Here is a 12,243-nt window from a genome sequence, read left to right as displayed (position 1 = left end):
ACCGTGGCATGGGTTGGGCAGGAGATGAGTGTTCACACACAGAGGAGGCTGGGAAAGAAACAGGAGCCCTTCCTGCCAGCAGTGTGTGTGCATTTGGAGCTCAAGAGAGAAGCAGCAGGGTACAGTGCATTTGGGATGATGTTCAGAGACATAGCTGTCCTCTGAGCCAAGGTCCAAGCCAGGGGAGCCACTGACTTTTTCCTCCTCGCTGAAATTGCAGGTGAGCATGCTGGGGAAAGGGTTTGGAGATGTCGGGGAGGCCAAAGGCAGCAGCACCACAGGGTCGCAGTTCCTGGAGCAGTTCAAGACAGCCCAGGCACTGGCTCAGCTGGCAGCTCAGCACACCCAGCCTGCTGGGAGCACCACTGCAGCTTCCTGGGACATGGCATCCACCACACAGACCTCGTCTCTGGTGCAGTACGGTAAGGAGGAGCAGCGGCTCCCAGAGGGGAGGGAACCCCAGTTCTGTTCCCCCAGAACTGCAGGGAGCAGCAGTGGGAGGGATTCAGCAGAGGATCTGTTCACAAGTTCACAACCCGTTTAGCTGAGCTGGGAAAATGAAAGAGAGCTGTGGGTGAGACTAAAACGTAATAATGTGTGTGAGTCTCTCCCTGTTCCTTTTAGACTTGGAACAGTTGGATCTGTCATTCCAGACAGTTTCAGGGCCAGGGATCTGGTGTTCCTGAGCCTCTCAGGGTGTGCAGAACTACTTCCCACTGTAAAGCTGTGCCAGAAAAAGTTCTGAAAGAGCACCTCTGGAGAACAGCTCCCAAATATGAGCTCTTGTCAGTCTCTTCTCCCTGCTGAACTCCTGTTATCTTTTAAGGGAGTTTTAAGGGGATTTGCTGTTAAATGCCAAGAAGTAACTCTGTTGCTGGGCTGGCATGAAGGAATAAACAGGGATTGAGAGGTTCTTTTCAGATGAGAAGCTGAGTTTTGCTGTGGTTGAGTGCTAGTGTCATTTCCTTCAGCTTGTGCTTTTTATAGGGAAATGGCTCTGGTTCAAATCTAAGCTGAAGAAAAACTGAGCCCTGTCCTAGTGACAGTCAGTGTTGGCAGCTTCTGATCTTCTCAGACAAGAAGCCTCAGAGGAGAGTCACAGAGAACAGGAGCTGATTTTGAATAAACTCTGGAGAGGCTTCGTCAGAGGAGGAAGGTGGTGCAAAAACCTGAGGCGAGGCAGCCCCAAGCAGTGATGTTGCTTGGAGAGACCTAGTCCCTGCAGGAGAAGGGCATGGAATGGAATGCAGGACTGTTAACAGAGATGGGAAGCAAGTGGCCTGCAGGACTGTGACATGCAGTGTCTCCACACGAGGGGACTCTGGAGCCCAGCTTTTCTTGGAGAACGGAGACTTCTGCCATGCAAGCTGGCTTTGTCCTGTAGGGATGGTGGAAGCAATTGAGGGAAGAAGGGCTTAAAAAGGCTTGGCATTGATGGTGGGGAGAGTGTGAGGCTGGGAGCAGAGATCCTTAAGTTTTCTGCTCTCTAACAAGCTTCAGGATGAAACATAGAGGAAAAGGATTTATTTTTTCTTGGTAAGTGTCAGAATTTGATTTATTTTTAAGGAAGCAAACCCTGCTAACTCACCTCTGTCTTGTCCCACAGATCTCAAGAACCCAACAGACTCTTCTGTGCATAGTCCCTTCACCAAGCGTCAGGGCTTCACATCAACTTCAACCATGATAGAAGTGTTCATGCAGGAGAAGCAGCCTGTGGTGACTGCCTCCACAACCACACCGGCACCTCCATCCTCACCACTGCCCAGCAAAACCAATCCTGTTCCCCAGATGTCTCCAGGGTCCTCGGACAACCAGTCCTCAAGTCCCCAGCCAGCACAGCAGAAGCTCAAGCAGCAAAAGAAAAAAGCATCGTTAACATCAAAGGTGCAGACCAGTGGTGGGGAAGGAGACAGTCGAGTTGTGTTAGAGCTGCAGAAACAGCCACTTGGGCTGCTGAGGGAAGGTCTGGGCTTGGCCTTGCTGTTGTTAGGCCTGAGTGTTTGTGGGGGTGATGGAGTTGTGTGCCTGCCCGGGTTGGACAGTGTGATTCAGGGGCTGCGAGCCTGTAACTGCCATCGTGTGCAGGGAAACAAGGGTAATAAAGTCATTTTCTGGGCTGGTCACTGGGAATTATTGACCCGTTCTGTTGTCCCTCCCTTGCAGATTCCTGCACTTGCGGTGGAAATGCCTGGCTCCTCAGATATCTCAGGGCTAAACCTGCAGTTTGGGGCGTTACAGTTTGGTTCAGAGCCTGTTCTTGCCGAGTATGAATCGACGCCCACAACCAGCGCCGCCGTTAGCCAGTCTCAGAGCAGCCTCTACACCAGCTCGGCCAGGTGAGGACTAGGATCCTTTAATCCAAGCAGGCAGCTTTGGAAGTCGGCTGGTTCTGTGGACTTGAGTCGTCATGCATACCAGTAGACCCTTTCTGACTGTGCTTTGGTCACAAAGGGGGGACAATGTATGCAACAGCAAAGCACAAGTTGCCAGCAGACTCATCGGGCAGCTCTGTGGCTCCTTGGCCTGTGGTACTTGCACAGAAAACAGTTTTTCTGCTAGCCTTAAACTGTGTCCATGAAAACACAGATGGGGAATCCCCAGCACAACTGCTCCATGTCCCTGGTGAACAGATTCTGAGTGCTTTGGCCTTTCTTTTGCCTGGCAAACTGGGCCCCAGTGGGGTAGGAGTATCTTCAGTGATGGCGTGTTTGTCCTCTGTCGGGCTGACCCTCAGTAACTGGCCAGTCCCTTGAGTACTGGGACCCGAGTGGTGCCAGCTCCTGAGGCACAGCAGTGTGTGAGGCAAGGCTGCAGCTGGGTGTCCATGGCTGGGCTAGCCCTGCTCTCTGGGCGTGTTTCTTGGCTTGGCTGCTTGATGTGGTGCCTTTATACTGATGCTTGGGGCTTTTTATCTTGAGGTTTGTTTTTTTTTTCCTTTTGTAGTGAATCTTCATCCACAATTTCGTCCAATCAAAGCCAGGAGTCTGGTTACCAGAGTGGCACAATACAGACAGCAACATTTACCTCCCAGAACAGTGCTCAGGGACCACTGTACGAACAGAGATCCACCCAGACGAGGCGATACCCAAATTCTATCTCCTCTTCGCCCCAGAAAGATCTGACCCAGGCTAAGGTAAGAGAACAGCTTTGCTCGCCCGTTGTGCTGAGTGAGCCTCATGTGTGAAGTGTCTTGGCCTTATCAAAGGGTTCTGTGGTCCTTCAGCCTCACTGTGTGGTTCTTGTGTGCTGCACACCAGCTCAGTAACGTCAGGTTTGGCTAATGAACTTGGATTGAGAGCATTGAGGCAGTGTTAACTACCAGCAGAAGAGAAACTTCTTGCACTGATTTCTCTCCTACACACTTGGGGGCCATGCTGGCATGGGGTTAGACCTTGGGACTGACCCAAACACAGTCTGGTGACACATGCTGGTAGCAGGACCTTTTCATAACTCTGCAAGAGAGTGTGAGAGAAAGGTGACACTAGCTCTGCCTCTGGAAATGCGCAGCAATAACGCCCAGTACTCCTTTTTTCTCTTCTTCCTCAGAATGGTTTCAGTTCTGTACAACCCACGCCATTACAAACCACACAGGCTGTTGAAGGTAAGTCTTGCAGTACAGCTGGTATCCTGTATCTCTTGTGCTTTCTGCTTTGAATGAGAAGTTTTATCTGTGCTAATAGCAAGTCCTTTCCTTGCTGGACTAATTGCTGCCATTCAGTTTATTTCTTTGCCTCAAAACATTCAGCTTTGTGCTGATCTTTGAGATCCTTGAAGGGACACCTATGACAGTAGCTTACTCTGCTTTGTGTGTGGAAGGCACTTCATCTGTAGGTCTTGAAGCTCTTTGCAGAGCCAGTGGTAGTGTTGGGGTAAAATGAGACATAGAATGCAATCATAAATGTATAACTGTTTGGCAGCACTGAGGGGAGCCCCAAATCTCCCAGCTCCTCTAGCTGAGAACTCGCTGATCCTTGCCCTTGTGTTACCTTCTGGAAGTTGGCAGTAGCTGCCCTTAACCCAGAGCTTTTGTTCTCAGGTGCTACGGGCCCTGCAGTGAAATCCGACTCCCCCTCAGCTCCCAGTATTGCACCTCTCAACGATGGGGTGTCTGCATCGTCCTTGCTGACGACAGCCAGCCAACACTCAACAGCTCTGAGCAGCCTGAGCCACAGCGAGGAGCTCCCCAGTACAAGCACTGCCCAGCTCAGCAGGTGAGCCAGTGGGGGGTTCTGAAGAAGCAGAACTAGAAGCAGGAATCTGTAGCAGACATCAGGGTCTGTCTCATGCAGTGAGGAAGACTAAGATGACTCATCCCATTCAAGCAGATGGGAAATGGAATGGTGCTACTGATGTTGACTCTCTCACCTCGGTCTGACAACGTTTTATTTCTCTTCCTGGCAGTGCATTACCCACCCAGCAGAACAGTCTGTCCTCATCCACATCCTCCGGGCGAACATCAACTTCAACCCTTCTGGTGAGTCTGGCTATGCTCTCTCACTGTGTGTCCCGTTTCTGCTCAGCTTTGCAGGGTCTGCTGGGGTGCCTGACCTTGGGGCTGTGGTCGTGGCAGGAGCTGCCAGGCTGCTGGCTGTCCTGCTGGAGTTTGGATGTTGTGTGGAGAGAGACAACAGGGGGTTGTGTCAGAGCACTGCCTGTGCACCTGTGGCTCAAGGCTGTTGACACCCTGCCTGTTTCTGACTGAGCAGCACCTTCTTTTGAGCTAGCCCTTGAAGGTGCTGCAGAGTCAGAGCAAAGTGGTAGCTGATGCAGTGGAACCAAATATCTCTGCTGCTGGAGCTCTTGCAGTGCAGCTCCTGGGTATTGGCTTTTGCAGCAGAATAAATCACCCTGCTGCAAATGTGGTGTCGAGCCCTGCCCCACTCATCAGACAGATGTGTTGGGATGGAGCCATGAGAGACCTTTGTAAGCATGAGGGATTGGCTGCTGTCAGGACTTTGGACTTAAGCTAGGCTCACTGCAGGAACATCCAGATGCAGACAGAGGTGCACGATGTTCTGCACAGCGAATGTCCTGTGCTACCTGTGCGCTTGGTTCCATCTGCCTGATCCCCTGACTTGACTCGCCTCCCCTTCCTTCCCTAGCACACAAGCGTGGAGAGTGAAGCAAGCCTCCATTCTTCTGCTAGTACTTTCTCCACCTCGTCCAGCACGGTGTCAGCTGCCCCCCCGGTTGTCAGCGTTTCATCCAGCCTCAGCAGCGTCAGCAGCCTGGGCCTCAGCCTCAGCAGCAACTCCACAGTGACGGCCTCGACTCGCAGCTCTGTTGCAACCACATCAGGTACTGTCCTGGCTGCTGCTGGGCCACACAAGGGTGTGAGGGCTAAGAGAGAGCAGGCTTCTGCTGTTTGCTTCACCGTGGAACTTTCCTCCTCCTTTTTCAGGAAAAGCCCCTCCCAATCTCCCTCCTGGAGTCCCACCGTTGTTGCCTAATCCATACATCATGGCTCCAGGGTTGCTACATGCCTATCCGGTGAGTGGAACTTTGCAGTGGTGCCCCAGCTCCCTCTGCAGCAGGGAGGGATGTGGCATAGTGGGGAAACTTAAAAACTGTCACATAGCCCAGCAGGACTGCCTTGGACAGGCAGAGTTTGGACCTGCTGGTTTTTCCATGTGCCCGTGGGGGTAAGTGTATGTTGTGATCACGCCAGGGCAGAGTCTACGTGCCTGTTCTCTGCAGCCTCTCCATGTAAGAGCCCTTGGGCAGAGCACAGTGTGTGCAAGCACAGAGCTGTGTTAGAAATATGGTGTGACAAAGGGCAGTCAGGGCAAGGGTAGCAACAGCCACAAAGTCTAGGGGTGTGTGTCACACCTTCTCCTAAAGCTGAGGACAGACTTCAGTTTTGGGATGATTTCTAGAGAAAAACTGAGTGGCTTTATGATCTGGGGCACTTTCCTTGGAGCAACCCACAGGAACTTCTGGCAGCATCAGCCTGTGTCAAGGCTCTGGCTGCCTGCACCTGGTGGCTCGTGTGGCTGCTGACCAGCTGCTTCTGGCTTTCTCTCATGTTTATCTAAATGTTTAATCTAAAATTGGGTGTCCTTACGTGGTCCATGTCCCCGTTGTCATCTCTGGCTCTTTTTCTAGCCACAGGTGTATGGATATGATGACTTGCAAATGCTCCAGACGAGATTCCCGTTGGTGAGTACTGCAGAATGACAAGGACGTGCCACTTCCACTGGTGCTGCTCGGGGTAGAGACAAGTCAGCTGAAGAGCTGGCAGAGTGGGGTGCTGAGTGATGCACCTCTGTAGCAGCAGCGAGGAGTTAATCAGTTGCTCCTTGGCACGTGGGGAGTTGCCAGCATGCGTTAACTCACGCAGCAGCCTTCCTTGTGGAGCCAAGGAGCAACGAGTTACAACAGCAGGGCTATTAGAGAGATTCACCTCTGATCCATGACAGAGCCCAGTGACTAAATACGTGATGAGAATGGGCTTTATTTAGCAACAGGACATGTCCGTTTTATTGTGGAGAGGGGGGGAAAGTCCAGTTTAAGAGCTGCATACCAGTAGACCTTATCTGGTTCTTCTAATAGCCAGATGAGGGGGATGGTACATGCTACAAAAACCTGGGGCTGCTGTAGGTTATGATCAGCCTGATGTGGCTGGTTGGACTGCAATTCTCAGACATATCTTGCAGCTACACTACAGAAATTCCTCTCTCCTAAATATACTGCTTTGCACTTTGGATAGAGCTGATAAAATGTCTTCTTTTGTTTTTTATTCGTCAGGATTACTACAGCATCCCATTCCCTACACCCACCACACCACTGACTGGAAGAGATGGCAGCCTGAGCAGCAATCCATACTCTGGTAAGGAAAAAGACTGCTCTGATTGCCATCCTATCAGGGTTTGTGCTGCTTCTAATAGTGTCCTGTGTGTCCACTGGAGCTGCCTCTGCTCCTGCACTGTGCCTCCTGCACTGCTTTTGGTTTGGAGCATGCTTCTGCCAGCTAAATTCTTGCTTCCCCTTTGAGCATCTGGTTGTGTCAAGGTCTGATACTGGAAGAGGTGGGCAAAGCAGGACTTGATGGGGCAATCTGAGAGGGAGTGAGGAAGGGCTGAAAGATTCTTCAAGGCCTACAGCTGGGGGACTGCTTTCCAGGTGCTTGTGGTAAGCAGTGCCTCTCAAGCACTGAGAATAAAAACATAAAGAAACACAAAATATGGAGAATTTTTTTTTTTTAAATGGGACAGTCTCATGGAGAAGGCAAGTGAGAAATTTGGGACCTGTCAAACTCAAGCACCCAGTGGGTGTATGACCTCACACTGACCTTGGTCACTTTGTTAACACACTGCCAGTCTGCAGTGGGCAGTGATTGAGCTTTCACATGCTTTAGGAGTTGTTCCCCCAGCCCTGCAGCCAAGCCCTGCACAGCCCAGGCAGGGATCTGGCTTGTGTTCAGTCCTGCTGGTGGTGCATGGGGAGGGACAGCTGTAGCATCAGGCTCTGCTAGCAGCTTTATCCAATGCCACATTGTGGGCTTTGCTACTGTGGCTTTGCCTCTGTAGTCCTGTTAGGGCCAAGGAGCAGTTAATAGCTTCACCTTATCAGTGTGCAAAAGTCTGAGGACCACAGTCCTTGGCACGGGCAGGAGGTGCTGGGGGGAGGGGGAGGTGTGATTGAAGTCACTTTATCAAAAGACTGGGTCACCTTTGGGCTGAGTTGAAATGGGCCAGGATCTAACATCTGTTCTATCTGTTCTTCACTCTTGCCTCCTTTATTTCAGGTGACTTAACAAAGTTTGGCCGTGGTGATGCCTCTTCCCCCGCTCCTGCAACAACTCTGGCTCAGCCTCAGCAGAGCCAGACGCAGACTCACCACACCACGCAGCAGACCTTCCTGAACCCGGCGCTGCCTCCTGGCTACAGTTACACCAGTCTGCCATACTACACAGGGGTACCAGGGCTCCCCAGCACCTTCCAGTACGGGCCCGCCGTGTTCCCTGTGAGTTTCCCTGAGGCAAGGGGATTTGGGGCAGAAGGGTGGCGCAGCAAAGCCTCTTCTCACTCTGTTCCTCTCTGTTCTGTAGGTTGCTCCTACCTCTTCCAAGCAGCATGGTGTGAATGTCAGCGTCAATGCATCAGCAACCCCTTTCCAGCAGCCCAGTGGCTATGGCTCTCATGGGTACAGCACTGGTAAGAGCACTTCCCACAGCAGCAGGGCTTGCTCCCAGTCTTACTGGCTGTGATAGGGACTGCTGTCTTACAGCAGTCATGGAGACAAATTCCAGGGGTGCCGCTCCCAAGGAGTTTGATTATCCTTAGAAAGGCCCGGGATTGTTTTGCATCCAGATCTGGAGCAGGTTTGGGGGTTACAGATCTCTTCATGCCCTCTGCTGTGCCCCACAATCAGCTGTCTAGGCCCTTGGGCTGCTATCAGAAGTTTAAGCTGCTAAATGGTTTGGTTTGTTGGTTTTTTTTATCTGCCTATATGTGATTAACACTACAGCAGTTGTTCTGGATTTGAACTTGTTTCCCACCAGTGTTTGGCAGACACTTTCTAGGGAAGTGTCCTTGATTCAAAGATGCAGGAAGGTCACGAACCTGCTGCCTGTCTTGGTACTTGGTTGGTGTCTGGCTGACTTACGCAGGGCTGCATTTGACTCTCTCTCCCAGTCTTTAAATTCCTTTTGTCACTTTTTTCACTGCATTGGAGCCCTTCAAGATAGTATTTTCTCTTTGAGAAGGTATTTCAGCTTTGTACCAGGTCACCTGGTGCTGAGTCCTTCAAACTGCTTTCATTTCAGCACTTTTTCTAGGCATTAAATGATGGCTGAGGTGTCCTTTGGGCCACTCTCTTTTATGGACAGCCAACACCCCATGAGGCCTCTGTCAGTCAGCCTGCAGCTGAGTTGCCTTTACATGCAAATGCCTGTTTTACACCCCAGGAGCTTTCGGGCTGTTGTTGCTGTCGTGCCACGTGCTGTGGGTTTGTTTCCCTGTCTGTCCATTTTGTTCTCCAGCTCTCCTCAGACCTGCTGTTTTCCATGTGTTTCTCTGGGTGGCAGCCAGCCCTTCAGCTGATTTCTGGAGGCATTTTGAAACTGTGTGTCCAGAGCAAAATAACTTAACATGGGTGCTTTGCTTGTGGTCGTGCCAGGGCCTGGCTGCCCAGGCCAGTCTGTCTGCAGATCTTCTCTGACCACTGGAGCTCTCCAGCAGGTGCTGCAGCAAGCAGCTCCTGCTGACCCACTGGCTGCTGCCTAACACCCAGCTCTCCCTTCTCTCCAGGTGTATCCGTGACATCCAGTAACACAGGCGTGCCAGACATCTCGGGCTCTGTCTACTCCAAAACTCAGGTTAGTGTCTGTGTGCTTCCTGCATTGCTGGGGAGGAGAAGCCGAGCTCTGAGGCAGCCTCTCTGGGCAGTGAGGTCTCTTCCCCTTGGATCAGACAGCCAGGGAGAAGGGAAATGCTTAACTTTTCCCAGCTTACAGCAATTCTGAGCCCAGAAAGAGCCATAGGAAGAGAATCTGTTCTCTGTAGCACAGGGCCTGTGACATGTAGGGATGGGGAGGGGCACACTGCCAGCCTGGCTCCCTGCCCTGACTCTGCTTGGCATCTCCTCCTTAGCAATCCTTCGAGAAGCAGGGATTTCACACTGGAACCCCAGCAGCCTCCTTCAACCTGCCTTCGGCGCTGGGCAGCGGCGGCCCCATCAACCCTGCGACAGCAGCGGCCTACCCCCCGACCCCCTTCATGCACATCCTGACCCCGCATCAGCAGCCTCACTCGCAGATCCTCCACCACCACCTGCAGCAGGATGGGCAGGTAAGCGCTGCCCCGGCACCTCAGCCCCTTGCTGGGGTATCTCCTAGGGCTCTTGCTCCCCCTTGCCTTCCCCTGATCCCTCTGTCCCTGCCTGCCTCCCTCCCTCATGCTCTGCGGCGGACACACGCAGCGACAGGCACATGCTCACACCTGCACATACACGCAGGGCCGGTAGGAGGATGATGATGAGGTGAGGAAGGAAGGCCTGGGGTGTGCTCTGCCAGGGTGGGTACTCAGCACAACCCCCCTGCTGCCGGGCTGCACCAGCTATGGCCAGCTAGTGCCCCCTCATGCAGACACATCTGGGGCACCCCGACCTCCCCCATCCTCAGAGGGGCAGGCCAGCACCAAAGGGGTTCCTTGCCATAGCCACGACCCTGCAGGAGCTTTCAGGTCTAACCGTGGATTTCTATTGTCATAGTTTGTCCCTTTATTTTACATATCCTGGTACTGCAACAGCTTCCATATTTGCAGATGATACTGTGCTGCCAACGCCAGCAGGAGGATCAGGTAATGAACTCTCTGAAAATGCATTGCACTTGCCGTGGGCTCTGCCCCCGCCCCTAAGGCTCCCCAGGATCACGTAGCCCCTTCCTTCTCCCCCACGGCCCTGCGAGGCGAGGAGAGAGGCCCTCAGGCAGTATGGACACACACACACACACCACACGACCCGCGCCGACCCTTCCCCGTCTCCTCTGTCCCTGCTGCCCGCAGCCCTGTGTGCTGCTGGCCTGGTGTGTGCAGCCGAGGGAGGGTGCTGGAGGCTGCCCCGGTGCCAGGGAGCCGGAGCACCGGGCCCGGGGCCCAGGCGTGCCGGCGTTCCCCTGCGGGGTGGGCCGGGGGTGCTTCCCTGCCCTCACCACCCGCTTCTCCTCTGCCCTTTCCCGCAGAGCGGCTCCGGGCAGCGCAGCCAAGGCAGCTCCATCCCCCAGAAATCCCAGGCCAACAAGTCTGCCTACAACAGCTACAGCTGGGGCGCCAACTGAGGCCGGGCCCTCGGCACCACTTGCTTCCGGAAGAGAATCCCAGTGACCCCGATGATGAGGAAGGATCCCAGGGAGGAGAGAGCCCTGCTCCTCCTGCGGGGAGCGCCCGGGCCCCCAGCCCCAGCAGGGCCCCGCAGGGCAGGCCGCAGGCACCTCTGCGTTGTCTGTCTTCAGCCACTTTCCTGTTGTATGTAATATAGAATTTGTATTTTTTCTTTTTTTTTTTTTTTTTCCTTTTTTTTTTGTTTTCTTTTTCTCTCTCTCTCTCCGCATTCAGATCTGAACCGTTTGCCGTAGGGGCCTTTTTTGGTTTTTACTCCTTTCTATCCCCTCTCCCATCCAGCTGCCCCAGAATCTCTCAGATCCAAAGGAGTGGAAGCTGCGAGTCGCCTACAGCAAACCCCCTTATTATTAGGATTAAGACCAGTAATTGATATGAGCAGCATTGTAAGATTAATTAGTTGAAGTGTTTTTTTTGTACCGTGTTCTAAATTTAATGGATAAATGTGTCTTGTATATAAAAACAAAAACCCCATGCTGTCCTCTAGTTCTCTCATTTCTCCCCCACCCCACCACGGGGTCCCCCCTGGTATTTTATGTTCTCCTGCGTCCCTCCATCCTCACGGGCCCAGAGTGCAGGTCCTGCCCTGCTTGCACGCTGTAAGTATCTTCTGCTTTTGGGTTGGGGATTTTTTAATTTTCTTTTTTTTTTCCCCTTTGTTTTTTTTTTTTTTTTTGTTTCATTTTGTGGGGTTTCGTTTGGTTTGGTTTGGTTTTTTGGGGTATTATTTTTGGTTTTTTTTCTATGCAGTCCAGATCTTGTATTTTTCAGTTCCACCTGCTCCCTTCAGCTGCAGCCCCGAGCGGGGATTTACTGAAGAGAATAAAGATCACAAAGTGATGTGTGTATTTTTTCCACCTTCTCAGCCTCGTTCCCTATTTTTGGTGCAGGGGGTGGGTGGCCCTGGGCAGTGGGGGCAGCACTTCCCCCACCCCTCCCCAGCTTTTTGTTGGTGTTTTTGTCCCCTCCTTTTGTGGATTTTTCCTTTTCCCAGCTGCAGCGCTGGGCAGCAGGACACCAGCACAGGGATAATGCCCTCCCTATTTTGAGACCCTCACCCTTCATTTCTGCTTCCTATGGAGCTCTGGTGCTGCCGGTCCTCCCTTTTGGGGGTCAGGGCTGCTCTCCCCAGCCCCTCATCCCCAGGAGCTCACCGGGAGGGCGCTGCCCGGTACCGGGGAGGGCAGTGAGGCACGGAAGCAGTGCCCGGCCCTGCAGTGCCCGCCGAGCTTCCCCTCAGCCTCCTGGCTGCCAGCTGCGGGGCTGGGGGCGAAGCTGGAGCCCTGCTGGGCTGAGGGGGAGCGGCGAGGCCGGAGCTCGGGCCTCCCCCGGTCCGCACCCGCCCGTACGGCGGGCCCAGGGCACTCCCGGGGTAGCTCGTGCGAACAGCACGGGGCCGCGGGCC

At 53.2% G+C, this 12,243-nt stretch overlaps 1 protein-coding gene across 10 annotated transcripts in view; it reads left to right on the top strand.

Annotated features, from left to right (window-relative positions):
* The window catches only part of UBAP2L (ubiquitin associated protein 2 like), a 29,171-nt gene extending 17,859 nt beyond the window's left edge, over nt 1–11,312 (top strand). For 4 of the 10 annotated variants that reach the window (XM_038161741.1, XM_038161737.1, XM_038161734.1 and 1 more), the window contains 17 exons: nt 221–422; nt 1,607–1,884; nt 2,164–2,336; nt 2,944–3,133; nt 3,547–3,601; nt 4,037–4,211; nt 4,402–4,474; nt 5,103–5,298; nt 5,402–5,490; nt 6,106–6,159; nt 6,748–6,829; nt 7,748–7,965; nt 8,051–8,156; nt 9,252–9,319; nt 9,594–9,791; nt 10,251–10,301; nt 10,682–11,312. In XM_038161741.1, the coding sequence (XP_038017669.1) occupies nt 221–422; nt 1,607–1,884; nt 2,164–2,336; nt 2,944–3,133; nt 3,547–3,601; nt 4,037–4,211; nt 4,402–4,474; nt 5,103–5,298; nt 5,402–5,490; nt 6,106–6,159; nt 6,748–6,829; nt 7,748–7,965; nt 8,051–8,156; nt 9,252–9,319; nt 9,594–9,791; nt 10,251–10,301; nt 10,682–10,777 (2,304 nt within the window). In that variant the 3' untranslated portion in view covers nt 10,778–11,312. The remainder of the gene's footprint in view (nt 1–220; nt 423–1,606; nt 1,885–2,163; nt 2,337–2,943; nt 3,134–3,546; nt 3,602–4,036; nt 4,212–4,401; nt 4,475–5,102; nt 5,299–5,401; nt 5,491–6,105; nt 6,160–6,747; nt 6,830–7,747; nt 7,966–8,050; nt 8,157–9,251; nt 9,320–9,593; nt 9,792–10,250; nt 10,302–10,681) is intronic. The other 6 variants (XM_038161742.1, XM_038161740.1, XM_038161739.1 and 3 more) reach the window with 4 other exon arrangements.
* Nucleotides 11,313–12,243: the final 931 nt, after the last annotated feature.

The sequence above is a fragment of the Motacilla alba genome, chromosome 25, assembly GCF_015832195.1.
Source record: "Motacilla alba alba isolate MOTALB_02 chromosome 25, Motacilla_alba_V1.0_pri, whole genome shotgun sequence".
Taxonomy (NCBI): Eukaryota; Metazoa; Chordata; class Aves; order Passeriformes; family Motacillidae; genus Motacilla; species Motacilla alba.
Note: the sequence above shows the minus strand (reverse complement) of the source record. Positions and strands in the feature narration are given on the sequence as shown.